A 27500-nucleotide genomic window follows, 5' to 3' on the forward strand; every position below is an offset into this window, starting at 1 on the left:
GTCCTGAATATCAGTGTCTCCTTAGGGGAAAGGAGCCCCCCAGCATCCAGACAAGCCCGGGCGCTTGGTGGGGGGGTGTTTGCGCCGTTTCCCAACCCTTCAGATCCCGCGCCGCGAACCAGACCCCCATGCCGTTTACCAGGGAGAGGTCGCAGAGCCTGGCGCGGGTCTGGATCAGCTCCTCCTGCAGAATCCGCTGCTGGTACGTCAGCTTCTTGGCCAGGGCCGGCTGGCCCCCGATGTCCAGCAGTTGGCAGCGGACGACCTCCAGAGACCTCTCCACCCTGTCCTGGAGAAAGGTCAGTGAGCACGTCACAGGCTGCTCAGCTGGGGGGGTTGTCCCGGGCAACTCTCCTTCCTACGTAGTTTCCTCCGTCCCCTACACCCCTCCGTCCCTCTGCAAACTCCTCCGTCCCTACACCCCTCCGTCCCACTGCAAACTCCTCCTTCCCTACACCCCTCCGTCCCCTCTGCAAATCTCCTCCTCCCCCTACACCCCTCCGTCCCTCTGCAATCTCCTTCTTCCCTACACCCCTCCGTCCCACTGTAAACTCCTCCTTCCCCTACACCCCTCCGTCCACTGCAATCTCCTCCTTCCCCTACACCCCTCCGTCCCACTGCAATCTCCTCCTTCCCCTACACCCCTCCGTCCCACTGTAAACTCCTCCTTCCCCTACACCCCTCCGTCCCACTGCAATCTCCTCCTTCCCCTACACCCCTCCGTCCCACTGCAATCTCCCCCTTCCCCCTACACCCCTCCATCCCACTGCAAACTCCTCCGTCACTTTGCAATATCCTCCATCCCCTACACCCCTCCGTCCCTCTGTAAACTTCTCCTTCCCCTACACCATCCCTCTGTAAACTCCTCTTCCCCTATACCTCTCTAAGCCCCTCCATCTCTCTGTAAACTCTTCCTTCCCTCTGCAATTTCCTCTCTCCTTCACCTATCTGTCCTTCTGCAGTCTCCTCAGACCCTTCACCCCTCCATCTCTCTGCAATCTCCTTCCCCTACACCCCCTCCGTCCCTCTGCAATCTCCTCCCTTCCCCTACACCCCTCCGTCCCTCTGCAATCTCCTCCTTCCCCTACACCCCTCTGTAAGCTCCTCCAGCCCCTACACTCGTCCCTCCGCAATCTGCTCCTTCCTCTCCACCCCTCTGTAAGGTCCCCCAGCCCCTACACCCGTCCCTCCGCAATTTGCTCCTTCCCCTCCACCCCTCTGTAAGCTCCTCTAGCCCCTACACCTGTCCCTCCACAATCTGCTCCCTTCCCCTCCACCCCTCTGTAAGGTCCTCCAGCCCCCTACACCCATCCCTCCGCAATCTGCTCCTTCCCCTCCACCCCTCTGTAAGCTCTCCAGCCCCTACACCCGTCCCTCCGCAATCTGCTCCTTCCCCTCCACCCCTCTGTAAGCTCCTCCAGCCCCTACACCCGTCCCTCTGCAATCTGCTCCTTCCCCTCCACCCCTCTGTAAGCTCCTCCAGCCCCTACACCCCTCCGTCCCTGCGCAATCTGCTCCTTCCCTCCACCCCTCTGTAAGCTCCTCCAGCCCCTACACCCGTCCGTCCGCAATCTGCTCCTTCCCCTCCACCCCTCTGTAAGCTCCTCCAGCCCCTACACCCATCCCTCCGCAATCTGCTCCTTCCCCTCCACCCCTCTGTAAGCTCCTCCAGCCCCTACACCTGTCCCTCCGCAATCTGCTCCTTCCCCTCCACCCCCTCTGTAAGCTCAGCCCCTACACCCCTCCGTCCCTCTGCAATCTCCTCCTTCCCCTCCACCCCTCTGTAAGCTCCTCCTTCCCCCTTCACCCGTCCCTCCACAATCTGCTCCTTCCCCTCCACCCCTCTGTAAGCTCCTCCAGCCCCTACACCCGTCCCTCCGCAATCTGCTCCTTCCCCTCCACCCCTCATGTAAGCTCCTCCAGCCCCTACACCCGTCCCTCCGCAATCTGCTCCTTCCCCTACACCCCTCCGTCCCACTGTAAACTCCTCCTTCCCCTACACCCCTCTGTAAGCTCCTCCAGCCCCTACACCCGTCCCTCCGCAATCTGCTCCTTCCCCTCCACCCCTCCGACCCACTGCAATCTGCTCCTTCCCCTACACCCCTCTGTAAGCTCCTCCTTCTCCTACACCCGTCCTCCGCAATCTTCTCCTTCCACCTCCACCCCTCTGTAAGCTCCTCCTTCTCCTACACCCCGTCCCCTCTGCAATCTGCTCCTTCCCTACACCCCTCCGTCCCCACTGTAAACTCCTCCTTCCCCTACACCCCTCTGTAAGCTCCTCCTTCTTCCTACACCCGTCCCTCCGCAATCTTCTCCTTCCCCTCCACCCCTCTGTAAGCTCCTCCAGCCCCTACAACCCGTCCCTCCGCAATCTGCTCCTTCCCCTACACCCCTCCGTCCCACTGTAAACTCCTCCTTCCCCTACACCCCTCTGTAAGCTCCTCCAGCCCCTAAACCCGTCCCTCCGCAATCTGCTCCTTCCCCTCCACCCCTCCGACCCACTGCAATCTGCTCCTTCCCCTACACCCCTCTGTAAGCTCCTCCTTCTCCTACACCTGTCCCTCCGCAATCTTCTCCTTCCCCTCCACCCCTCTGTAAGCTCCTCCTTCCCCTACACCCGTTCCCTCTGCAATCTGCTCCTTCCCCTACACCCCTCTGTAAGCTCCTCCAGCCCCTACACCCCTGACCCTCCACAATCTTCTCCTTCCCCTCCACCCCTCTGTAAGCTCCTCCTTCCCCTACACCCCTGACCCTCCACAACCTTCTCCTTCCCCTCCACCCCTCTGTAAGCTCCTCCTTCCCCTACACCCCGTCCCTCTGCAATCTGCTCCTTCCCCTCCACCCCTCTGTAAGCTCCTCCTTCCCCTACACCCCTGTCCCTCCACAATCTTCTCCTTCCCCTCCACCCCTCTGTAAGCTCCTCCTTCCCCTACACCCCGTCCCTCTGCAATCTGCTCCTTCCCCTACACCCCGTCCCTCTGCAATCTGCTCCTTCCCCTACACCCCGTCCCTCTGCAATCTGCTCCTTCCCCTACACCCCTCCGTCCCTCCGCAATCTGCTCCTCCTTCCCCTACACCCCTCCCACAGAGCTTCCCCCCAACCCCTACAGTCTTTCTTCATTACCTCGGCTAGCCAGGATGCCACCTCTTCTACCTGTAACCTCCTCCAGACCCTGGAGACCTCATTTCCTCGGTCACCTCACCCCCCCCCCCCCTCCGTAACCCCACCCCTGCCCCTGTAACACAGACTTTCCTCCAGTTCCCACCCCACCCCTGTAAACACTCCCGCCCTACACCCTCCCAATCTCCAGTCTGTCCACCTCCACATCTCTGTAAACTTGCCAGCCCTCACTCTCCAACTTTAAAACTTTATTCTGCTTCTAACCCTCTCAGCAATCACTTCCCTCAATTCAGATTCATTTGTTTATCATCTGTATATCAAAACATGCAATACTGTGCAGGCATTTAGGCATGTTTATATCGCTAGGGTGCTTAAGACTTTTGCTCAGTACCGTATCTGTCCAACGTGGAGCGCAGGAGAGCGAGTTTGTAAATCTGGTGGGAGCAAAGGACGTTGGGAATGGTGAGGGTGGAGTGCCACGGTACAGGGGGCAGAGGCAGTGCCGGGGTGAGGGGTGGCGAGATTATAAACCTACTCAGCCCTGAGACACCAGGCAAGGGCACTTGATTCCAAACAATTGGTTTATTGATCATTACAGAATGTCTCTCTGGTGCTTCCCGCTCCCTCCCCTTTCCCTGCCCCCTTCCCACTCTCAGACCACAGCAGAGACCTGTCTTAGAATCCGGTTTATGATCACTCACACACGTCATGAAGTTTGTTGTTTTGTTTGTGCGACAGTACATAAAATTACCACAGTGCAGTGCAAAAGTCTTAGAACACCTTATGAGTCTAAAACTTTTACTCAGTACTCTATTGGCAATGCACTGCTGCCACAAAGGAACAATTTCACGACATACACCTGTGATATTAAATGTAATTCTGAACACTTTAGTGAAAGTTGCCCTGTGAGGTGTCACCAGAGCTGTGTCAGTACATCGAATATCTCCCGGCCTAATCAGCTTTCATCGGGCAGGGGCCCCCACTTACTTTCTGACGGCTGATCGGTTTGAGGGGGGAGGAAAGTGGGGAGGGATGGTCCCGGCATTTGGGAGGACAGACCGGTGGGAACGTCACGAACCTTCTCCGCTTTCAGCGGGGTCGCCTGCGCCACGAGGCCCTGGAGAATTCTGTCCTGCCCACACAATCGGGTCAGCAGCACCTGAGGACACAAATGTGCGGATCATCAAAGTCCAAAATCTACAGAATAACGTACCTGTCCAACTCCTACTGACTCTGTCTTTTCAGTGAGGACAGTTTAGAAGGAAGATTGACTCTGTCCAAGACTTCCCTTTTATTTTGCAGCAATACCTTTACTATAGACTACAATGCTACAAAATATTACAGCAAACACAAGGACCATGACAGTGATAATACAAACTAAACTCAGTTAAAATATTCCCAATCACTGTCAAGGATGAATTTATGCACTGCAATGGCGATCAGCCCTGAAACCCCTCCGTTGTACCTGTGGACACCGTGGCTTCCTCCTCCATGGTTACCCAGGCACGGACATGTCCCCTGAGCATCGCTGCCCCCCTCTTCTCCTCTGACAAAGCTACTTTATTACAAATTCAAACCACTGCACAGTGTACGATCATGTTACAAAACAGAAGACCAGACAGATCACAATTAATATACATTAAACTAATACAATGCATCCTTATCGAGGATGGTATTTAACCCCCACGGTGCCCAATGGTCCTGAAACAAAGGCATTGTCCCTGTGGATGCTGCGTGACCTTTTCCAACAGCGACCCAGTCACGAACATACCCCCTGACATTGCCTGGCATCCGCCTGGTCAGAACCCTCCGCCGCCCATCTCCAGGTCTCACGGTCAGCCCGTGGAGCAGGCGCTGTCCCTTGGCTGGGACTCCGTGACGGGGGGGGGTGCAGAGGAAGAGCTTGGCGGGAGAGTGTACGAGGGGTGATTGATAAGTTCGTGGCCTAAGGTCCATTTTCTCAGGCAGCGCTTTTCTGAAGCAGAAATATCACCAGAGTTATTAACAAACTTCCTGCATATCAAAGAGTTGAACTGCACCTGCATTTAACGAGAGCTGTATAACTCACCTCCTTCTACGCTAGGCCACAAACTTATCAATCACCCCTCGCAGAGGGAGAGTTTGACGGGACAATGCAGAGGGAGGAGTTTGACAGGTATTGTAGAGGGAGAGTTTTATGGGGCAGTGTAGAGGGAAAGCTTGATGGGACAGTGCAGAGTGAGAGTTTGACGGGACAGTGCGATGAGAGAGTTTGATGGGACAATGCGAGGGAGAGTTTGACAGGATTGTAGAGGGAGAGTTTTATGGGACAGCGTAGAGGGAAAGTTTATTGGGACAGTGCAGAGAGAGAGTTTGACGGGACAGTGCGATGAGAGAGTTTGATGGGACAATGCGAGGGAGAGTTTGACAGGATTGTAGAGGGAGTTTAATGGGACAGTGTAGACAGAGAGTGTTTGACGGGACAGTGCGATGAGAGAGTTTGACGGGACAATGCGGAGGGAGAGTTTGACAGGATTGTAGAGGGAGTTTAATGGGACAGTGTAGACAGAGAGTGTTTGACGGGACAGTGCGATGAGAGAGTTTGACGGGACAATGCGGAGGGAGAGTTTGACAGGATTGTAGAGGGAGCGTTTGATGGGACCAGCGTAGAGGTGAGAATTTTAAGTGACAGTGTCGTGGGATCTTTTGATGGGTCATTGTAGTGGGAGCTTTACTGTGTACCTATGGTGTGATGCTCTTCCTCTGGGAATAATGTATAAAGAGATTTACTCTGACCTGCATCTGTTAAATCTGTGAACGATCTTCAATCTGCTTTGTTTTCTCACGTGTTGGTGTGAAGAACATTCCCAAAGGAATAAGAGATAATCCAGAGGTTGAAAAACTACTTACATCAACTTCACTTCAGCCATTCTGATAGGTTCTGCTGGGAATTCCTGGAAGATCTCAGGAGCACCTCCCTATAGGAGAGAGAGTTGCCGTCAGTGTCTCACTCTCTCACCCCGATCTGGCTCCCAGCTCACACCCAGCAAATTGCTTTACAGCTCCGAGTGGTTGGCACACCATACTTTGAGGTTCCGGACCACCTTTAATCTCATCGCCCCCCTCCCCGAAAGTTTGGCTTTATTAGTCACTTGTAGCTGGGGTTCTGTCGCAGTCCGTGATCGACAGCTGGCAGCTCAAACTATGCTTCTCCGCAAGCGGCGGGTTTGCGCACTGGCCGTGAGGGGTAGCGTTTCGATATCTCCAGGTGCAGCCCAGAAGATGTGCATCTTCAGTGGGCGGTTCCTCACCCAGTTTGCCGACCGAAGCGTCGCGGGAGACCGAAACGTCAGGACCGCGGGCGGCGTGCGCTGCTGTCGGAAGCAGGCCACTGTACTCGGGCGACCCCCCACCCGACCCCTTAACGGAGGGCGAGACCCTGCTGGCCCCCAGGTCCAGGAGCTTGGAGAAGTGACGCGGAGGATTGTGACATTGGGTACCGCGAGCTGCTAGTCTCCAGCTGTTATTATCACTGGTGAGAGACAGCCCATCGAGATACCAAAGTGCTGGGTTACGGACTGTCATTTTTGATGAGCTCTGGATCAAACTCTCTTTGGGGGCTTTTGCTATTGCTTGCTGATGGGGGGGGGGAATGGAGGGGGGAGGAGAGGGTCGATGCTTCTGTTGCTTGTGCATGGGAGGGGAGTGGGGATTTGGGGATCTGATGCTGCTATCGTTCCTTATTTGGGGTTTCACGTTTCTTGGATGTCTGTGAAGAGTAAGAACTCCAGGTTAGACGAGCGAATCTGCAGATGCTGGAAATAAATAAAAACACAGAATGCTAGCAGAACTCAGCAGGCCAGACAGCATCTATGGAGGAGGTAGTGGCACTGTCCTGGCCTGCTGAGTTCTGCCAGCATTTTGTGTTTCTAAGAACTCCAGGTTGTATACCGTATATGTTCCCAGATGTTAAGTTGAGCTAGGTAAATGATTTGAACATCGAGACGTAGAGAGACGTGCATTGCTTGTGTCACTGACCAACACACAGCCCGAGGATGTGCAGGGGTCGCTACACTTCCAGTGCCAACGTAGCATGCTCACAACTTACTAACCGTTACTGACCCATCTTTGGAACGTGGCAGGAAACTGGGACACCCGGAGGGAACAGACGATCATGAGGGGAACGCACAATCCTTCTAAAGGCAGCACGGGAACTGAGTTCCAGCTGCTGGTGCTGTCAGCTGTTGAACTAGCCAATGCGCTGCCGTGCCGCACAAAACCTAAGGCGGGTGTTGCTCGATATTTCTCTGTCGATTTTCTACTGTTCTACCCATCCCAGTGGCCCCTCCCCAAAACTCTCCCAAGGTTTGGTCCCCACCTCCCCATGCTAACCACGTACCCCTCCCAACTGTCTCTTCTTTTTCTCATCCTGGAGAAAACTATTCAATAGGCTACAAGAACTTGGCCTCAATACCAACTTGTGGAACTGTATCCTCGATTTCCTCACCTGCAGACCCCAGACAGTTCGGATTGGCAACAACATCTCCTCCACAATCTCCGTCAGCACAGGTACACCACAAGGCTGTGTGCTTGGCCCCTGCTCTACTTGCTTTATACTGAGAACTAAGCACAGTTCCAATGCCATATTTAGGCTTACTGACAACACCAGGGTTGTGGGCCGTATCGAAGGTGGTGACGTATCAGCTTACAGGAGGGAGAGTGAGCTTGTGGCACAACAACAACCTCTCGTTCAGTGTCAGCAAGGCCAAGGAGCTGATTATCGATTCTAGAAGGAGGAAACCAGAGGTCCACAAGGCAGTTCTCATCAGGGGATCAGAGGTGGGGAGGGTCAGCAACTTTAAATTTCCTGGCGTTATCATTTCCGAGGACCTGTCGTGGGTCCAGCACGCAAGTACAATTATGAGGAAAGCATGGCAGCAAAACTAGTCTCTTAGAAGTTTGTGATGATCTTACATGTCAACTAAAATGCTGGCAAACTTCTACAGATGCACAGTGGAGTGTGTAATGACTGGCTGCATCACGGCCCAGTATGGAAACACCTTTAAATGGGAAAGCCTACAAGAAGTAGTGGAGACAGCCCAGTCCATCATGGGTAAAGCCCTCCCCACCTCTGAGCACATCTACGTGGAGCGCTGTCGCAGGAAAACAGCGTCCGTCATCAAGAACAGCCCCCCAGCTGTCCAGGACATGTCTCTTCTCAATGAAAGAAGGGACAAGAGCCTCCGGACCCACACCACCAGCTTCAGGAAGAGTCATCACCCCTTAATCACCAGGCTCTTGAACCCGAAGGGGCATGTCAACAAATACACTCAACAACTTCCATCGTTGTACTGTGGAGAGCATTCTGACAGGCTGCACGGGGGAGGGGGGGGGGGGCTACTGCACAGGACCGAAAGAAGCTGCAGAGGGTTGTAAATCTCCCAGCTCCATCTTGGGCTCTAGCCTACAAAGTACCCTGGACACCTTCAGGGAGTGGTGTCTCAGAAAGGCAGCGTCCATTATTAAAGACGCCCAGCACCCAGGGATGCCCTTATCTCACTGTTACCATCAGGGAGGAGGTACAGAAGCCTGAAGGCACACACTCAGCGATTCAGGAACAGCATCCAATTCCTAAATGGACATTGAAACAGCCTCACTTTTTTTAATATGCAGTATTTCTGTTTTTGCACATTAAAAAAATCTATTCAATACATGTAATTGATTTACTTGTTTGTTTATTATGATGTTTTATTTTCATTATTACTTTTTATTCTCTCTCTCTCTGCCAGATTATGGATTACATTGAACTGCTGCTGCTAAGTTAACGAACCACATCACATGCCGGTGATAGTGATCCTGATTCTGATTCTAAACTTCACTCATCCCAACACTGACCTGTTCCCACAACCTACAGACTCACTTTCAAGCATTCTCCATCTCGGGTTCTTGATATTTGTTGCTTATTTATTATTATTTTTGTACTTGACCAGTTAGTTGTCTTTGGCACGTTGGTGCTTGTCAGTCTTGTCGGGCGGGGTCTTTCTTTCATTCCACGGTGTTTCTGTGTATTTACTGTGAATCTCAGGGTTGTGTTTGGTGACATATAGAAATATAGAAACATAGAAAATAGGTGCAGGAGTAGGCCATTCGGCCCTTCGAGCCTGCACCGCCATTCAGTATGATCATGGCTGATCATCCAACTCAGAACCCTGTACCTGCTTTCTCTCCATACCCCCGATCCCTTTAGCCATAAGGGCCATATCTAACCTCCTCTTAAATATAGCCAATGAACCAGCCTCAACTGTTTCCTGTGGCAGAGAATTCCACAGATTCACCACTCTCTGTGTAAAGAAGCTTTTCCTCATCTCGGTCCTAAAAGGCTTCGCCTCTATCCTTAAACTGTGACCCCTCGCTCTGTACTTCGATTATAAATTTACTTTGACCTTTGAGAGAAATCCCAAATGTATGGAGCAACTCCAGCATCATTCTAAGATATGCTTCCTGTAGTGCCAACTATTTCCTTCTCTGTCCCTCAATCCTTCCCTCCACCTCCCGCTCCTCCCCCCCCCACTGTCCCACGATTCCCCTCCCACTCTCCCCCCACCATCAATCCCTGGACCCCGCAGTGTGCTTACATTGACAGAGTGAGCGATGGACAGTCTCCTGACTGACGGCAGCAGAGGCGAGAGGCATGATCGGGGTGAGGGGGGAGGTCGAGGAGGAAGCTGGCTGTAGCTCGAACTGGTTCCCTGTTGGAGGCAAAGTGAGAGGTTGAGGGAACTCGCTGAGAGAGAGCCGCAATGGAGTGGCAGATAGAGATGGAGGCATTCTCCTGAGGCACTCCTCAGGAGAAATGTATTGCTCTCAATGCCTTTCTCTCTTCCTATAGAACGCGACTGTTTGACCTGCAGTGTCCTCGTCTGGCTTCCCCCTCACATCTTAGTCACTCTCTTTCCTGGACCCGCCACTCAGTCCATGGGATCTTCCTCCAGGGGGTCACAGTCTGCAGGCCCCACCCTCAGTGGGGCCACAGTCCCCAGAACCCGCCCCTCTGGTGGTCACTCAGTCCCTAGGCTTCAGCCCCAGGGATCAAAGTACCTAGGCCCCATCCTCAACTGGTTACTTAGTCCCCAGGCTCCACCCTTGGGGGGGAGTCACAGCACCCAGGCCCCACCCCCAACGTCACTCAGACCCCAGGCCCATCCCTGGGGAGGGGGGGGGGGTCACAGCACCCAGGCCCCACCCCCAACTTGTCACTCAGACCCCAGGCCCCACCCCAACTTGTCACTCAGTCCCCAGGCTCCACCCTCGGGGGGGGGGTCACAGCACCCAGACCCCACCCCCAACGTCACAGACCCCAGGCTCAACCCCCAACTTGTCACTCACACCCAGGCTCCACCCCAACTTGTCACTCAGACCCAGGCTCCACCCCCATCTTGTCACTCAGACCCCAGGCTCCACCCCATCTTGTCACTCAGACCCCAGGCTCCACCCCCAACTTATCACTCAGACCCCCAGGCTCCACCCCCAACGTCACTCAGCCCCCAGGCTCCACCCCAACTTGTCACTCAGACCCCAGGCTCCACCCCCAACTTGTCACTCAGACCCCAGGCTCCACCCCCAACCTGACACAGACCCCAGGCCCCACCCTCCAGGGGGTCAACATCCCAAGGTTCTGCTCTCCAAGGGTCAAAGTCTTTAGGCTTTACCTTCCTCGGGTAAAAGTCCACAGGCTTTGCCCTCCAGAGGGTCACTCATTACACAGGGTCCACCTCCATGAGTCAAGGATTCAGGCTCTGCCCCCTCCCCCACCCCTGTTCGCTCTCCAGGGGGTCCAGGTCCCACCTCTGGGGCTCCCCCCAAGGGGTCAATTCCCCAGGCTCTGCCTCCTGCCTCGGTCTCTACGAGGATGTCTGCCCCTCGCTCCCAGCCCCCTCAGCTCCGGCCTCAACGTCCACAGACCGAATTCCCCCCCCCGACTCACCCTCGCAGCCGACAGTCTCAGAGCACTGCCCAAGCCCGAGCCCACCGGCAGAGGTGGAGGGTACCTGGCCCGGTGGGGTGGAGGCTGCGTCACGTCAGACAGAGCAAGAAGCGGCGGTACAGGGGTTCGACAGAGGCGTGGGTGTCCGTGAGGTGGGGAGAAAGCAGGAGACAATGGGTGGAGGGGGGGAGAGGGAGAGAGAGAGAGGGAGAGAGAGGGAGAGAGGGAGAGAAGGAGAGAAGGAGAGAGAAGGAGGGAGAGAGGGAGGGAGAGAGGGAGGGAGAGGGAGGGAGAGAGAGAGGGAGGGAAAGGGAGAGAGAGAGGGAGAGAGAGAGAGAGGGAGAGAGAGGGAGAGAGAGAGGGAGAGAGAGGGAGAGAGAGGGAGAGAGAGGAGAGAGAGGGAGAGAGAGGGAGAGAGAGAGGGGGAGAGAGAGGGAGAGAGAGAGGGAGGAGGGACAGAGAGAGAGGGAGAGAGGGAGGGAGAGAGGGGAAGAGAGAGAGAGGGGAGAGAGGGAGAGAGAGGGAGGGAGAGAGGGGGAGAGAGAGGGAGGAGGGATAGAGAGAGAGGGGAGAGAGGGAGGGAGAGGGGGAGAGAGAGGGGGAGAGAGAGGGAGAGAGAGAGAGGGAGAGAGGGAGGCAGAGAGGGGGAGAGAGAGAGGGAGAGAGAGGGAGAAACAGGGAGGGAGAGGGGGAGAGAGAGGGAGGGAGAGAGGGAGGAGGGACAGAGAGAGAGGGAGGGAGGGAGAGAGGGGGAGAGAGAGGGAGGGAGAGAGGGGGAGAGAGAGAGGGAGGAGGGACAGAGAGAGAGGGATGGAGAGAGGGAGGCAGAGAGGGGGAGAGAGAGGGAGAGAGAGGGACAGAGAGAGAGAGGGAGAGAGGGGGAGAGAGGGGGAGGAGGGACAGAGAGAGAGAGAGAGAGAGAGAGGGAGGGGGAGAGAGAGGGAGAGAGAGCGAGAGAGAGAGGGTGAGAGAGAGAGAGAGGGAGGAGGGACAGAGAGGGAGAGAGAGAGAGAGAGAGAGGAAGGAGGGACAGAGAGGGAGGGAGCGAGACAGGGAGGAGGGACAGAGAGGGAGGGAGAGAGAGATGGAGGGAGAGAGGGAGGGAGAGAGAGACCAAGAGAGGGTGAGAGAGGTAGAGAGAGAGAGGGAGAAAGAGAGAGGGAGGGAGAGAGAGAGAGAGAACAAGAGAGGGAGAGAGAGCGAGAGAGGGAGAGAGAGAGGTGGGGAGGGATGGATGGACAGAGAGAGAGAGAGCGAGGAAGGAGGGACAGAGAGGGAGGGAGCGAGACAGGGAGGAGGGACAGAGAGGGAGGGAGAGAGATATGGAGGGAGAGAGGGAGGGAGAGAGAGAGAGCGAGAGAGGGTGAGAGAGGTAGAGAGAGAGAGAGAGGGGAGAAAGAGAGAGGGAGGGAGAGAGAGAGAGAGAGAGAGAGAGATGGAATCGTAGGGATTGGGGTGAAGGAGGGAGACAGAGAGGGTCAGACAGACAATGACAGAGAGAAGGAGAGAGAAATGGTGATTTATTCAGTCGGTGATGAGTGGAGTCGAAGTAAATTCTGAACTGGTGAAGGATGATCATGCAGTCCTTACCCTGAGCCTGCACAGAGACCTGTCACTGGAGTGGTCTCTGGGGAGAATGGTGGCTCTGTCCACAGGGCTGTGAGATCTGTAGAGCGGCCTCGGGCTGGGTCGGTAACACCGGCTGGGTAAGGTGGCCGCCAGACCTTCAAGCTCCCTCTCCTCCGGCGCCCCCAGGGTCACCGGCCCCGGGGATCTCTGCTGGCTCCTGAATGCGCTGTGAGGTCTTCCCGGGGGAAAGGAGAAGTGGTCCTCGCCGGGCAGCACGTCGAACCGGCCAGCCGGAGTCTGAGGCCTCGAAGGGTGCCGGCTCTGGGCTTGTCCCCGGACGCTGGCGGGGGAGGTGGCCAGGTAGTGGTCCCAGGGACGGTCCCCGGCGGGCGACGGTGGGGGTCTGAGGGTGCCTGCTGCCAGCTGCGGGATCTGGAGGTAGCCGTTTCCCACTGGCGGGTGGGAGGGCAGCACGTCGATCCTCCCCACGGGGGTGTGAGGCCTGGTCAGGGATCGGTGGGAGGAGTGAGACGGGGCAGGGTGGTGGGCCTCGTCCGGAGAGCTGACCTCCAGAGTGTCCCGGCCCCTCGAAGACCACCCGGGCAGGGGGCTCAGGGAGGATGGCGGAGAGAGGGGGGAGGCCGAGCGCTCCAGCGAGCCCCGGGAGGCTCTCTCGGGCGGGGTGCCCGCCAAACGCCGGCCGCGCTGTCCGGCGGACAGTACCGTGTACCGGTCGTCGGGCGTGAGTGTCCGGTGCAGCACCTGGTACCGGGGGGTGTCGGAAGTGGCCGGGAGGGAGTTCGATCGGTAGGAGGCGATGGATCGGCGGCTGCCGATCTCCGGGCTGGGGTTGGCCGCCGCGGGCACCGGTTGCCACCCCTTCTGCTCCCCTGACCAGCCGCCCACGTGCTCCTCCTGCCCCAGACCCGCCTCACTAGGCACCCGCTGCCGGCCGCTGCCCGGGCCCAGGCCGATCTGCGCGGAATGGCCGGGGTGCAGCTGGGAGTTGACGGATGATATCAGGTAGCCATCGATCAGACACTCGTACACGTGGCCGGACTGGGTCGTCACCAGGTACTGCCTGTTCCAACACACAACACAAATGCGTGAGAGGTGCCTCCATTATGCCACAGTCTGGCCAGCTTTACACTGAACACAGAGTATACTGCTCAGTATTCTTCAGCGTTCAAAGTAAATTTATTAACAGAGTACATCTGTATCACCAGAGATTTGTTTTCTCGCAGGCATACTCAGTAAATAGACAATAGGTGCAGGAGTAGGCCATTCTGCCCTTTGAGCCTGCACCACCATTCACTGTGATCATAGCTGATCATACACAATCAGTACCCCGTTCCTGCCCTCTCCCCATATCCCTTGACTCCGCTATCTTTAAGAGCTCTACCTAACTCTTTCTTGAAAGCATCCAGAGAATTGGTCTCCACTGCCTTCTGAGGCAGAGCATTCCACAGATCCACAACTCTCTGGGTGAAAAAGTTTTTCCTCAACTCCGTTCTAAATGGCCTACCCCTTATTCTTAAACTGTGGCCTCTGGTTTTGGACTCCCCCAACATCGGGAACATGTTTCTTGCCTCTAGAGTGCCCAATCCTTTAATAATCTTATATGTTTCAATCAGATCCCCTCTCATCCTTCTAAGTTCCAGTGTATACAAGCCCAGTCGCTCCAATCTTTCAACATATGACAGTCCCGCCATCCCGGGAATCAACCTCGTGAACCTACGCTGCACTCCCTCAATAGCAAGAATGTCCTTCCTCAAATTTGGAGACCAAAACTGCACACAATACTCCAGGTGTAGTCTCACCAGGGCCCTGTACATCTGCAGAAGGACCTCTTTACTCCTATACTCAACTCCCCTTGTTATAAAGGCCAGCATGCCATTAGCTTTCTTCACTGCCCTGCTGTACCTGCATGCTTGCTTTCATTGACTGATGAACAAGGACACCTGGATCTCGTTGTACTTCCCCTTTTCCTAACTTGACACCATTCAGATCCTGTTCTTGCCATCAAAGTGGATAACTTCACATTTATCCACATTAAACCGCATCTGCCATGAATCTGCCCACTCACCTAACCTGTCCAAGTCACCCTGCATTTTCATAACATCCTCCTCACATTTCACACTGCCACCCAGCTTTATGTCCTCTGCAAATTTGCTAATGTTACCTTTAATCCCTGCATCTAAATCATTAATGTATATTGTAAACAGCTGCGGTCCCAGCACCAAGCCTTGCGGTTCCCCACTGGTCACAGCCTGTCATTCCAAAAGGGACCTGTTAATCCCTACTCTTTGTTTCCTGTCCGCCAACCAATTTTCTCTCCACGTCAGTATCCTACCCCCAATACCATGTGCTCTAATTTTGCCCACAAATTTGCCCTCTAATTTTCCAAGACCCGAAATACAATCAATGAAAGGCCTCACCCAACAGCACACACGAAATGCCGGAGGAATTCAGCAGGCCAGGCAGCGTCTATGGAAAGAGTTTTGGGCTGGAAATGTCCACAGGTGCTGCAGCATCCTCCAGCATTTTTTTCTGTGTTGCTCAGATTTCCAGCATCTGCAGACTTTCCCTTGTCTGTGAGACCCAACAGGATGGACAAACAACCAGTGTGCAGAATACAGAAGAAGAATAAATAAACAAACAAACAAACATCAAGAGAGTTGAGGGGTAATAACTGCTCCTGAGCCTGGTGGTGTGGGTCCTGAGGCTCCTGGACCTTCTTCCTGATGGCAGCTGTGACCCGGGCGGTGGGACTCCCTGCTTTCCTGAGGCAGCGCTCCATGTGCTCAATGGTGGGGAGGGCTTTACTCAGGATGGACTGGGCTGTATCCACTACCTGGTTCTGGCCTTTCGGCCCACGATGTTGTGCTGACACTGTAACCATGACCAACCTAACCCTTCCCTCCAACATAGCCTTCCATCTTCCCTTTCATCCATGTGCCTATCTAAGGGTCTTTAATAACCCCAATGTACCTGCCTCCACTGCCACCCGGGCAGTACATTTCATGCATTTAACACAATGTAAAAACAATTACCCTCGATATCTCCCTAAAATTTCCTCCTCTCATCTTAAAAGCATTAGGCACTACCACCCTGGGATAAAGGCTTTGGCTGTCCACTCTATGCTTCTAATAATTTTATACACCTCTATCAGGTTGCCTCTCATTCTCCTTCACTCCAGAGAGAAAAGACCTGGCTCGCTCAACCTATCTTCATGAAAATGTTCCCTAAAGCAGGCAGCATCCAGGTAAATCTCCTCTGCACCCTCTCTAAATCTGCCATATTCTTCCTATAATGTAAAAAAAGTTCCAAAGTTCACTTTATCGTCAAAGTATGCATCTAACTCTGATATTCGTCTTCTCCAGACAGGCATGAAATACAGGAAAACCACAGGAGTCATTAAAAGGAAAGACATCAACCCCCTCCCTGCATGAAAAGGAAAAAGAAACAAAACTTGCAAATCCCAAACCCCCCCACCTCCTCCCTCCCACAAAAAAAACCAGCTCGCTCACACAGAAAACGGCAGCTAGAACACCAAACCCCTCCCTTGCACAAAAACCAACAGAGGGCCCACCTGTAAGACGGCAGCCAGACCCTCGAAAACCCCAAGCCCCCAACACCCTCCCTCGCAAAAAAAACAGCGACAGCAGCACCAAACTGAACTGAGGCAACCAGAACTGAACACAATACTCTAAATGTTTTCTAATCAGAGATTTATAGAGTTGCAACATTACCTCGTGGTGCATGAACACAATTTGTCAACTAATGAATTCCACCACACCACCTTACTAACGTGCACAGCAACTTTGGGGGGGGGGGGTCTATGAACTTGAAGATCCCACTGTTTCTCCACACTAAGAATCCTGCCTCTCACCATGTATTCTGCTTTCAAGTCTGACCTTCCAAAGTCTATCATAGAACATTACAGCACAGAAACAGGCCTTTTGGCCCTTCTTGGCTGTGCCGAACCATTTTTCTGCCTAGTCCCACCGACCTGCACCTGGACCATATCCCTCCAAACCCCTCTCATCCATATACCTATCCAAGTTTTTCTTAAATGTCAAAAGTGAGCCCGCATTCACCACTTCATCTGGCAGCTCATTCCACACTCCCACCACTCTCTGCATGAAGAAGCCCCCCCTAATGTTCCCTTTAAACTTTTCCCCCTTCACCCTTAACCCATGACCTCTGGGTTTTTTTCGCTTCACACTTTTCTGGACTGAACTCCAGCTGCCACTTCTCAGCCTAGCTCTGCATCCTAGCAACGTCCCATTGTAACTGTCCACACAACACCCCCTTTGCGTCACCTTTCTCATCCAGGTCGCAAAGAGCGAGGGGGGGCGGGGGAGGTCCCAGAACAGATCCCTGCGGAACACAATGAGTCACCGCCCTCCAGGCAGAACCCGACCCGGTGATGGAGTCCTGCACGTGAACGCCATCGCAAGGAAGGCTCGCCAATGTCTTTACTTCCTGAGGAGGTTCAGCATGTCACTGACAAACTTCCACAGATGCACCATGGGAAGTTCGCCAAGGAGCCAGATCGGAGTCTGGTACGGCAACGCCAGTGCTCAGCGGCATAAGAAGCTGCGGAGAGCTCCAGACACAAGAGTTACTGCAGAAGCTAGAAATCTAGAGCGACACAAGTACAACGTGCTGGAGGAGTTCAGCAGTCCTGGCAGCATCTATGGATGGGAATAAACGGTCAACGTTTCGGACCGACACCCTTCATCAGGACTCTGCCTCAGAGATCATGGGCACATCCCCCCTCCCCCCCACCATCAGTAGTATCTACAGGAGGTGCTGCCTCAAGAAGGCATCAAAGATCATCTTCAAAGATCCCCACAGGCCATCTTCATCTCCATCTTCTCACGAGCAGGAGGTACAGAGGTGTGACGCCCCACACCGCCAGATCCGAGAACGGCTGCTTCCCTCCACCCATTCGGTTCTTGAACCAAGCAGTCCGGCACTCGTGACTGCAGTTTAGCAAAACTATGATCACTTTCATCACTCTGGGCCTTCTTTCTGTTCTAATTATGAACAGAAAAGTTACAGATAAAACAATAAACTGTGCAAAAGAGAAGCAGCAAGGTGGATTTCGTCTACCGTTCAGAAATCTGAAGGCAGAGGGGTGGAAGCTGTTCCTAAACCATTGAATGTGGATCTTCAGGTCACTCCTCTCTGACGACTGAATGAGAAGAGGGTTTGGCCTGGCTGCTGATGGTCCTTAATGATGAATGCAGCCTTCTTGAGGCGTCACTGTTTGAAGATGTCCTCGATGGTGGGCAGGGCTGTGGCCTCCTTCAGTCCTGGGCCAGGCCGAGTTGCAACCGGTCAGAACGTCTCTGCTGTACCCCGGTAGAAATTTGCTAAGAGTCTTTTGGTGACGTTCTAGACCTCCCCAAGCTCTTAATGAGCACCTTACGGGGCACATCTCCCCTTGTCCCTCGTAGCCGACGGGTAAGTGTGAAGTGGCTGCTTGAGCAAAGGCCTCAAGCGATCGAACTTTGACCAAGCCAGAGGTCAACGTAGGGAGCAACGCAGGTGAGGTCGGTACTTGGTGTCGCTGGAATAAGCGCTCTGCGAAGCCCTCCAACATAAAGCCCTCAATACTTCAACCGTTCGGAAGCCGACAGCCCAACCATCGGACCCTCTGGGCAACGAGGTTTTCACACTGTTCAGCAAGTGTAGAGACAGTTCCATCCAATTTGTCCATCTGTTAACCATCTAGTGATAGCATTTGGTGGCCAGCCAGCGGGAACAAGCCACTTCTGCCGGTCAGTGACCAAAGCGGTCAGCGTGACGCTACGGTAACTCGGGGCATTCCGGAGCTCGGAGTCCGATTCTGGCGCTGTCTGTAAGGAGTCTCCTCCTCCTGGAATGTGTGGATTTTCCCCGAGTACTCTGGTTTCCTCCCGTAGTCCAATGTTATGCCGGGTAGGTTAATCGGACTTTGTAAATGTCCTGTGATTAGGTTAGGGTTAATCGTGTTTGTGGGACTGCTGCGGTGGTGTGGCTCGAAGGGCCAGAAGAGTCTATTCTGTGCTGTGTCCCTACGTAAATAAACTGCAGATGCGGGGAGATCTGAAATGGAAACTTAGGCAGGGTCTCAGCAGCGAGAAGCAGATTCTGAAGCCCTCTCCTCAGACGCTGACTGCCTTGCTGAGTATCCCAGGCGTCTTCCGTTCCACGTCCTGCACTCGCCAGCTGTGACCACGCTCTCCTCGTGGCTCTCAGCCACCGCGCGGAAACCGCCCCAGCTAACTGGAGCTGCAAACGCGAAGCTGGCGGAACTCAGTCGGTCAAGCAGGCGAGGGAACCGGAGAGTCGGCCCTCCAGGGGAAGAGCTTGACCTCAAATGTCAATTGTCCGTTTTCATCCACAGTCACTGAGTTCCTCTGGCCGTCCTGAAGAAGGGTCTCAGCCCGAAACGTGGACTGTTCACTCTTTTCCTCAGATACTGCCTGGCCTGCTGAGTTCGTCTGGCTTTTTGTTGGTCCAGATTCCAGAATGTGTCTCCCAAGATAGAACATACAACAGTACAGCAAAGTGCTGTGCCAATGTATATAAACCAATTCCATGATCAATGTAATCCCTTCATCCTACAGAGCCCATAACCCTACTTATTTCTTTCATCCAGGTGCCCATCAGAGAATCTCAAAAATAACCCTAACAGATCAGCATCAACCACCAATTCACTCCAGGAACTCGCCACTCAATGTGTGAAAAAACCCCACCTTGGATACCGCTCCTAAACTTTCCGCCACTCACCATCAATGGATTTCCTCTGGTGCTGGCTGTCCACTCGACCCATGCCTCTTATAATCTTATACACCCCCGTCAGGTCACCCCTCCTCTTCCTTCGCTCCTAAGAGAAACACCCTATAGTGCGTTCAACCTTCCCTCACTGGACGTGTTCTCTAGTCCATGGGCAACATCCTGGTAAATCTCCTCTGCAGCTTCCACACCCTCCCTATAATGAGGCGACCAGAACTGAACGTAATTCTCCAAGCGTGGTCCAACTGGAGTACTATAGAGCTGCAACATTAACTTGTGTCTCCCCCGTTCAATCTCTCGACGAATGAATGAATGAATGAATGAATGAATAAGAGGTGTATAAGACAATGAGAGGCATTGATCGTGTGGATAGTCAGAGGCTTTTTCCCAGGGCTGAAATGGCTAGCACAAGAGGACACAAGTTTAAGGTGCTGGGGAGTAGGTACAGAGGAGATGTCAGGGGTAAGTTTTTTACTCAGAGAGTGGTGAGTGTGAGGATTGGGCTGCTGGCAATGGTGGTGGAGGTGGATACGATAGGGTCTTTTAAGAGACTCCTGGATAGGTACATGGAGCTTAGAAAAATAGAGGGCTATGGGTAAGCCTAGTAATTTCTAAGGTAGGGTACTGTTCAGCACAACTTTGTGGGCCGAAGGGCCTGTATTGTGCTGTAGGTTTTCTATGTTAACCACCCTGTCAACCCGCACATCAATGCTGAGGCTTGATCTCTTTGTTATTCCACCATGCTAAGGATCCTGCCATTAACCCTGTGCTGTGTCTTAAGGTCTGATCTTTGAAAGTGAATCACTTCCAACTTTACCAGATGAATTCCGACTGCCACTTCTCAGCCCAGCTCTGCATCCTACGTCCCACTGTAACCCACTACTCCACCACCTTCACGCCTTCTGCAAACTTACCGACCCAGCCTTCCACTTCCTCCTTCAAGTCATTTTTTGAAAATCATAAAGTGCAGGCGTCCCAGAACAGATCCCTGTGGAACACCGTTGGTCAGTAGACTTCAGGCAGAATACGTCAGAACCCGGGTACACCAAGGAAGGTGGTGTGGCTCTACACCTGCTGTTAAACCACCCTGCTCCCTCGCCCTCCATTCCTCTCCACAGGGATCGCTCTCGATGTGACTCCCTCGTCCATCCATCCCTCCCCACTAATCTCCCTCCTTGCAAGCAGAACAAGTGCCACACCTGCCCCTACACCTTCACCCTCACTACCATCCAGGGCCCCAAACAGCCCCTCCAGCTGAGCCGACACTTCACCGGTGAGTCTGTTGGGGTCGTATTCCGTGTCCGGTGTGGCCTCCTGTGTATCGGTGACACCACTCCGCCAAGCTGTGTCTGCCAGAAAATGTGGCACCTCTTGGTGACCACTCAATTCAATTCTACTTGCCATTCCCAATCCGTCACGTCAGGCCGTGGCCTCCACTATTGTTGTGAAGAGGTCCCACTAAGCCACTAAGCTCGAAGGAGCAACACCTTGTATTCCATCTGGGTAGCCTCCAACCTGATGAACATCAGTTTCTCAAACTTCTGGTAACTGTCCTCCCCTACACCATTCCCTCGTTCCCATCTCCCTTTCTCGCCTTACCTCCCCCTCCATTTCTTACATGGTCTTCTACCCTATTCTTCTCCAGCCCTTTATCTCTTCTCCAGCCCTTTACTTCACCTCCCAAAATGCTGGTGGAACGCAGCAGGCCAGGCAGCATCTATAGGAAGAAGCGCTGTCGACGTTTCAGACGAAGGGTCTCGGCCCGAAACGTCGACAGAGCTTCTCCCTGTAGATGCTGCCTGGCCTGCTGCGTTCCACCAGCATTTTGTGCCTGTTGTTAGAATTTCCAGCATCTGCAGATTTCCTCGTGTGTTTGCTTTACTTCACCTCTGCTAGTTTCCCCTATCACCTACCACCTCGCACTTCTTCCTCCCCCTCTCCCGAACTTCTCACTCAAAATTCTCATCTTTTTTTCCAGTCCTGGGCCTGAAACGCCGACTGTTGACTCTTTTCCATAGAAGCTGCCTGGCCTGCTGAGTTCTTCCAGCACTTTATGTGTGTTCCTTTGGATTTCCAGCATCCGCAGATTTTCTCGTGTCTCGTGTTTCAGTTAGTTTCAATGAGATACCGGCTCCTTCCACTAAACTGCAGAAAGCACAGGCTCAGAGCAATCATATGGTCCATGTACATTAACCCTTTCATTCCAAGGATCACTCTTGTGACTCCCTGTGACCTCTCACCCTGCTCCCTCATCCCCTGTCCCCAGTCATTTTCCTTCCAATGCTCTCATCTCTCACTCCGCCCATCGCTCAAGCCCACTCCCCTCAATCCCACTCCCTCATCATCTTTTCGCGCCCTCCCCACATCCAGCAACGGAACCCAGTCCCTCAGTTTTCGGGGAAAGGCTGTGCGTTAGGAGCTCCCTGGGACTGGTGAACTTGCAGGAACGTCGTGCACCCTGCCCTGTCGAGACGTGGCCAAGTGCCAGTGTTAATGGGTTACTGCGGGTGCTGATCAGTCAGCAATTCCTCTGTGCTAGTAGTGACCTTGTCCCCCACTCTCTGCTCTCCCAGACCATTACCGTAATGATTGACCCGGAGTCATCACAGTCCGGTGAACCGGGTAACCAATTAGCCCGCACTGTTCACGGGGCCTGCTGGCACATGCTGTGTAGTGTTTACAAACAAGGCTCAGAAACGTCACCCGTTAATCTCCGTCCCGGATATGGACGGAACTCTGGCGCGACGGGGAGAGCCGCTATCCCACGGCCCCGGAGACCCGGCTGCGAATCTGGAGTTTGAACCTTCTCCCCGTGAGGTTTCCTCCTGTGCGCTCCGGTTTGCTGCCACGTTCCAAATTCGCCTGGGTTGCGGGATTAATTGGCAGCTGCAGGACGCCCCTGGCGTGTGGATGAGTGGAAGATCATGACTGCTCTTGTCAAACTCTCTACGTAAATGGTTTGCCATTGCCACCTTCTGGGCAGTGTCTTTACAAGTCGGGTGACCCCGGCCATTACCAATACTCTTCAGAGATTGCCTGGCAGAACTTGTGATCTGCACCGGCTGCTCGTACGAATGTCCACCACCTGCCCCCACGGCCTCACGTCACCCTGATCTGGGCTAAGCGTGTGCTACACCTTGCCCAAGGTGACCTGCAGGCTAGCAGAGGAAAGAAGCGGCTGGCATCTCCCTTGGTGGAGACGTACCTCCACCCTGCCACCCAGCAATGTAAGCTGCATTATAAAAAGTGGTTAAAGTGTTTTCAGCGCAGTGACTGAGATGAAGATTAGACTGAGGGTGGGCTAACTGGAATGCTGGATCAGATTAACTGCCTGTGGGATGGGGGTGGGGGTTCTGATAGCCCGAAGGCAGGCAGCTTTTGGAAAGGGCAGTTTGTCTGGGTGGGAGGTGTCCTTTTAAGGGAAATAAGGAAAGTGAAGGTGCAGTGATATTGAACCATTCATGACGTGGACAATCCTAATCCTGTTTAACTCTGGTACGAGAGGTCACTCACCAGAATGACCACCACACCAGCACACCCACATCACCAGGAACTTATACAGGCAACGCTGATTGAACCATAGAACACTACAGCACAGTACAGGCCCTTCAGCCCTCCATGTTGTGCTGACCCATATAATCCTTAAAAAAAAGTACTAAACCCTCACTATCCCATAACCCTCCATTTTCTTTCATCCATGTGCCTGTCCAAGAGGCTCTTAAATACCCCTAATGTTTTAGCCTCCACCACCATCCCTGGCAAGTCATTCCAGGCACCCACAACCCTCTGTGTAAAAAACTTACCCCTAAACTTCCCTCCCTTAACTTTGTACATCTGCCCTCTGGTGTTTGCAGTTGGTGCCCTGGGGAACAGGTACTAGCTATCCACCCTATCGTAATCTTGCAGACCTCTATCAAGTCCCCTCTCATTCTTCTACGCTCCAAAGAGAAAAGTCCCAGCTCTGCTAACCTTGCTTCATATGACTTGTTCTCCAAACCAGGCAACATCCTGGTAAATCTCCTCTGCACCCTCTCCATAGCTTTCACATCCTTCCTATAATGAGGTGACCAGAACTGAACACAATACTCTAAGTGCGGTCTCACCAGAGATTTGTAGAGTAGTGTTATGGAGAGAATTCAAAGTTCAAAGTGCGGTACTGTGCAAAAGTCAGGCACATATATATGCCAGGGTAGGGTGCCTAAGGCTTTTGTACAGTACTGTAGTAATGTTATGTTTTGCAATTTATCGTAATTCATTATGTTTGCAATATATTGCTGCCATAAAACAGCAAATTCCACAACTAACGTCAGTAACAATAACCCTGATTCTCAGAATCAGAATTGGGTTTATTATCACCGGCATCTGTCGTGAAATGTGTCGTTTTGCAGCAGCCGTACATTGCAATACACAATAATAAAATCTGTCAGTTACGGTAAGACTGTTAGATGTAGGAGCAGAATCAGGCCATTTGGCCCATCGAGTCTGTTCCGCCATTTCATCAATGGGTGATCCAATTTTTCTCAGCCCCAATCTCCTGCCTTCTCCCCCTGTCCCTTCATACTCTGACCAATCAAGAATCTAGCAAATAATAAATTAAACCCAAATTTATCTGATCAATGTTTCTGATGTAATCAAGAAATTGGTACTTTTTTACATTCGACTTGGTCTTGTTTTAAAATTCAAACTTTTTGGACAAATTTAAGAATTTTATTGGAACAAATTATTGGAACACAACTCCCACATAATCCAACATTATTTTTACTAGGCGATACTAAAGGGATAAAACCGAAATCCAAGCTGAATAAATATCAAAAAGAATTCATAAAAATTGCATTGGCAGTAGCCAAAAAGGCTATTGCAGTTACTTGGAAATCAGATTCATACTTAAATATAGATCGTTGGAAGAATGAAATTTTTAGCTGCATTCCACTTGAAAAAATTACTTATAATTTAAGAAATAATTATTAAATATTTCTGAAAATTTGGTGACCTTATTTACAAAAGATAGGATTAAATATATAGGTGCTCCAAAAATAAAATCATTGGTTATCTGGGGAAAGAAATAAATATATATACTAAAGCTTTTATGAACTCCATGGAGCATGTGGGGATCTTCTGATCTCCAGGCATTCTTTCTTTCTTTCTTTCTTTCTTCTTCTCCCTTTTTTTCTCTTTCTACAGGGATATGTTAGGGTGGAGTTTAAGGGGAAGAGGGAAGGGTTGATAATTTTTTTTAAATAATTTTTTTTCCTTGTGCAATCTATTTGAAAATTCAATAAAAAGAATTTATAAAAAAAAGAATCTATCAAATGTGTGTGTATATATATAGTTATTTATTTTAGTTAAATTAATTAAGTGCAAAAAGAGAAAAATTAAGTAGTGAGGTAGTGGTCATGGATTCAATGTCCATTCAGAAACCGGATGGCAGAAGGGAAGAAGCTGTTCCTGAATCATTGAGTGTGAGCCTTCAGGATTCTGTACCTCCTCCCTGATGGTAGCAATGAGAAGGGGGTATGCCCTGGGTGATGGGGGTCCTTAATGGCGGATGAGGCATCGCTCCTTGAAGATGTCCTGGACACTACAGAGGCTGGTGTCCATGATGGTGCTGACTGAGATCACAACTCTGATTCTGAATCTAAAAGATGGATTAATGTAGATGGGTATCAGTGGCTAGCACAGAGTCAGTGGTTTGAAGAGCCATATTTCTGTGTTGTCTATGGGTTCTGTGTCCCCTCCAGAAGCCATGAGCTGGGATTGAAATCTTGCAAAGGCAGCCTTCCGTGTGCATTGCACTTTAGACTCCCCTTGATGGAGCCTTCTTCAACTTGTGGCTCTCTCAGGGTATGGCCAGAGACTATAGCCAAGTCTGATGTTAGAGAAACGGGTGGGAGAGGAAGTGGTGGCAAGGTTGTGAAAGGGTACTTACAGCTTCAGTGATTTGGCATAATGTGACCCAAAAGTGGGCACTCAAGTTGGTGGGAGGTAAAGGCGGCATACGGCATTCTAAGACAAAGGAACAGAATTAGGCCATTCAGCCCATCGAGTCTGTGCCACCATTTCATCATGGCTAATTTATTATCCCTCTCATCCCTATTCTCCTGTCTCCTGAAATCTTTGATGTCCTTACTGATCAAGAACTGATCAGTCTCCACTTTAGATATACCAAATGTCTTGGCATTCCACAGCCACCTGTGGCAATGAATTCCACTGGCTAAAGAAATTCCTCCTCATCTCTGTCCTAAGCCATCAAACACTGCTGATACGTCAACCCTATCCATCTCCGATCATTCTCGGGAACCACTTCCGGACCCTTTCCAACGCCAGCGCATCTTTTCCTAGATAAAGGGCCCCACGTTGCTCCCCAGACTGTTCCTGTGCCGTACTGATCTGCGATCCATACAGATGCAAGGTTTTCCACACTGGCGGGAAGATCACAAACGCAGAGAACGGAGAACAACCGCAAAATGTCGGTGTACTCGAAGCTGAGGCAGCGGACCGGCACAGTGAGTCATTGAGAAGGCAAATGGAACGTTAGGCTTTGCCGGGCCTTGACAGGCAAATCAGGGCTTTTCTCTTCAGAGCGAAGGAGGGTGCGAGAGGTGACTTGACTATAAGATGAGAAGAGGTACTGATAGAGTAGATTACCAGGGCAGAAATGGTTAATAAAGAGGGCAAAGTACAGTGGGGGGGTATGACAGAGGTTTTTTTTATATACGCAGAGTAGTGAATGCCTGGAACGCACTGCCAGGCATGGTGGTAGAGACAAATACATTAGGGGCATTTAAGAGACTCTTAAATAGGACAGGCACTTTTGCCAGCTGGTGGTATAGAGGCATCAGGGCCGGACTTCGAGGCAAATGCTCCTGGGTTCGAATCCGGCCGGCTCCTGGCACGCTTTCCATTCATGGAAGAGTTAGCAACTTGGACCCATAGAAACAGGCAAGCACTAAGAAAATGTGAAAAGTGCCAGCGATTCACCACAGGGTGTAAAAAGGAACGACAACAGCCGACGGACACATGGGGGGCTGGGGGGGGGGGGGAAGAGTTAGATTGATCTAAACGGTCGGCATAACATTGTTATCCAAATGGCCTGTACTGTTCTAATTTCTATAGTTTATAGAATTATATATTTTTTTAGAAATCCACAGCACATTACAGGCCATTTGGCCCGCAACATTGTACTGACCCTGTAACCTACTCTAGAAACTGCCCAGAATTTCCCTACCGCATAGCTCTCCATTTTCCAAGCTCAATGTACCTTCCCAGAGCCTCTTAAAGCCCCTGTTGTACCCGTCCCCACCACTGTCACTGGCAGGGCATTCCACGCACCCACCACTCTCTGTGTGAGAAACTTAGCCCTGACATCCCCCTTGTACCTAATTCCCATCACCTTAAAACTGCCCCCTTGTGTTATTTTTATTTTCTTACTTGAATTATATTTTATTAATTCATTTGTAGTCTAACATTGTGGTTTATGTGCTGTGTGTGATGATATTTTGTTGAATACGTACACAACGCTGGAAGAACTCAGCAGGTCAGGCAGCATCCGTGAGAAAAGAGAAAAAAAAACGTTTCGGGCCGAGACCCTTCATCAGGAATGAGGGGGAAGAGAGGGCCGAAGCCCAGTAATAGAGATAGGAGAGGGGGTAGGGCCGAGGGGCGCCAAGGTGGAGAACCAATCAGAGGAAGGATAAAGTGGGGAGGGGGAGGGGATAAGCAGGAAAGAACTGTGGAGATAAAGAAGCAGAAAGTTGAGAGGCAGAGAGAGACTTAGGATAGGGGGACGGGGAGGGAATGGGAATTACCGGTTGCCTGGTCTGGAGGAAAGCTGTTTAATTTGTCTGTATACATCTATCGTTAGCTAACAGTAAACTTGAACTGGGGCAAACAGAGGCAAGTCCTGCTACAAGTGGGACCACGGCTGGAGTAAGCTGCGCGGATCTCCGCGGTCTCCACCCCAGAGAACTGTGGAGGCCGGGTCGCCGAGTCGGGACAGGCAGAGTTTCTGCAAGGAGACGCGGACGGGAAAACGGGGGTGGGATTGGGTGGGAGGGG

At 52.3% G+C, this 27500-nt stretch overlaps 1 protein-coding gene across 1 annotated transcript in view; it reads right to left on the minus strand.

The window, feature by feature from the left end:
• Positions 1–10: 10 nt before the first annotated feature.
• The window catches only part of LOC132382736 (pleckstrin homology domain-containing family A member 7-like), a 49557-nt gene continuing 22067 nt past the window's right edge, over positions 11–27500 (minus strand). The window contains exons 8-12 of the mRNA XM_059953186.1: positions 12675–13734; positions 11085–11168; positions 9736–9849; positions 4200–4280; positions 11–289 (exon numbers count right to left, since the gene is read on the minus strand). Of these exons, the coding sequence (XP_059809169.1) occupies positions 11–289; positions 4200–4280; positions 9736–9849; positions 11085–11168; positions 12675–13734 (1618 nt within the window). The remainder of the gene's footprint in view (positions 290–4199; positions 4281–9735; positions 9850–11084; positions 11169–12674; positions 13735–27500) is intronic.

Source organism: Hypanus sabinus, chromosome 29, assembly GCF_030144855.1.
Source record: "Hypanus sabinus isolate sHypSab1 chromosome 29, sHypSab1.hap1, whole genome shotgun sequence".
Lineage (NCBI taxonomy): Eukaryota > Metazoa > Chordata > Chondrichthyes > Myliobatiformes > Dasyatidae > Hypanus > Hypanus sabinus.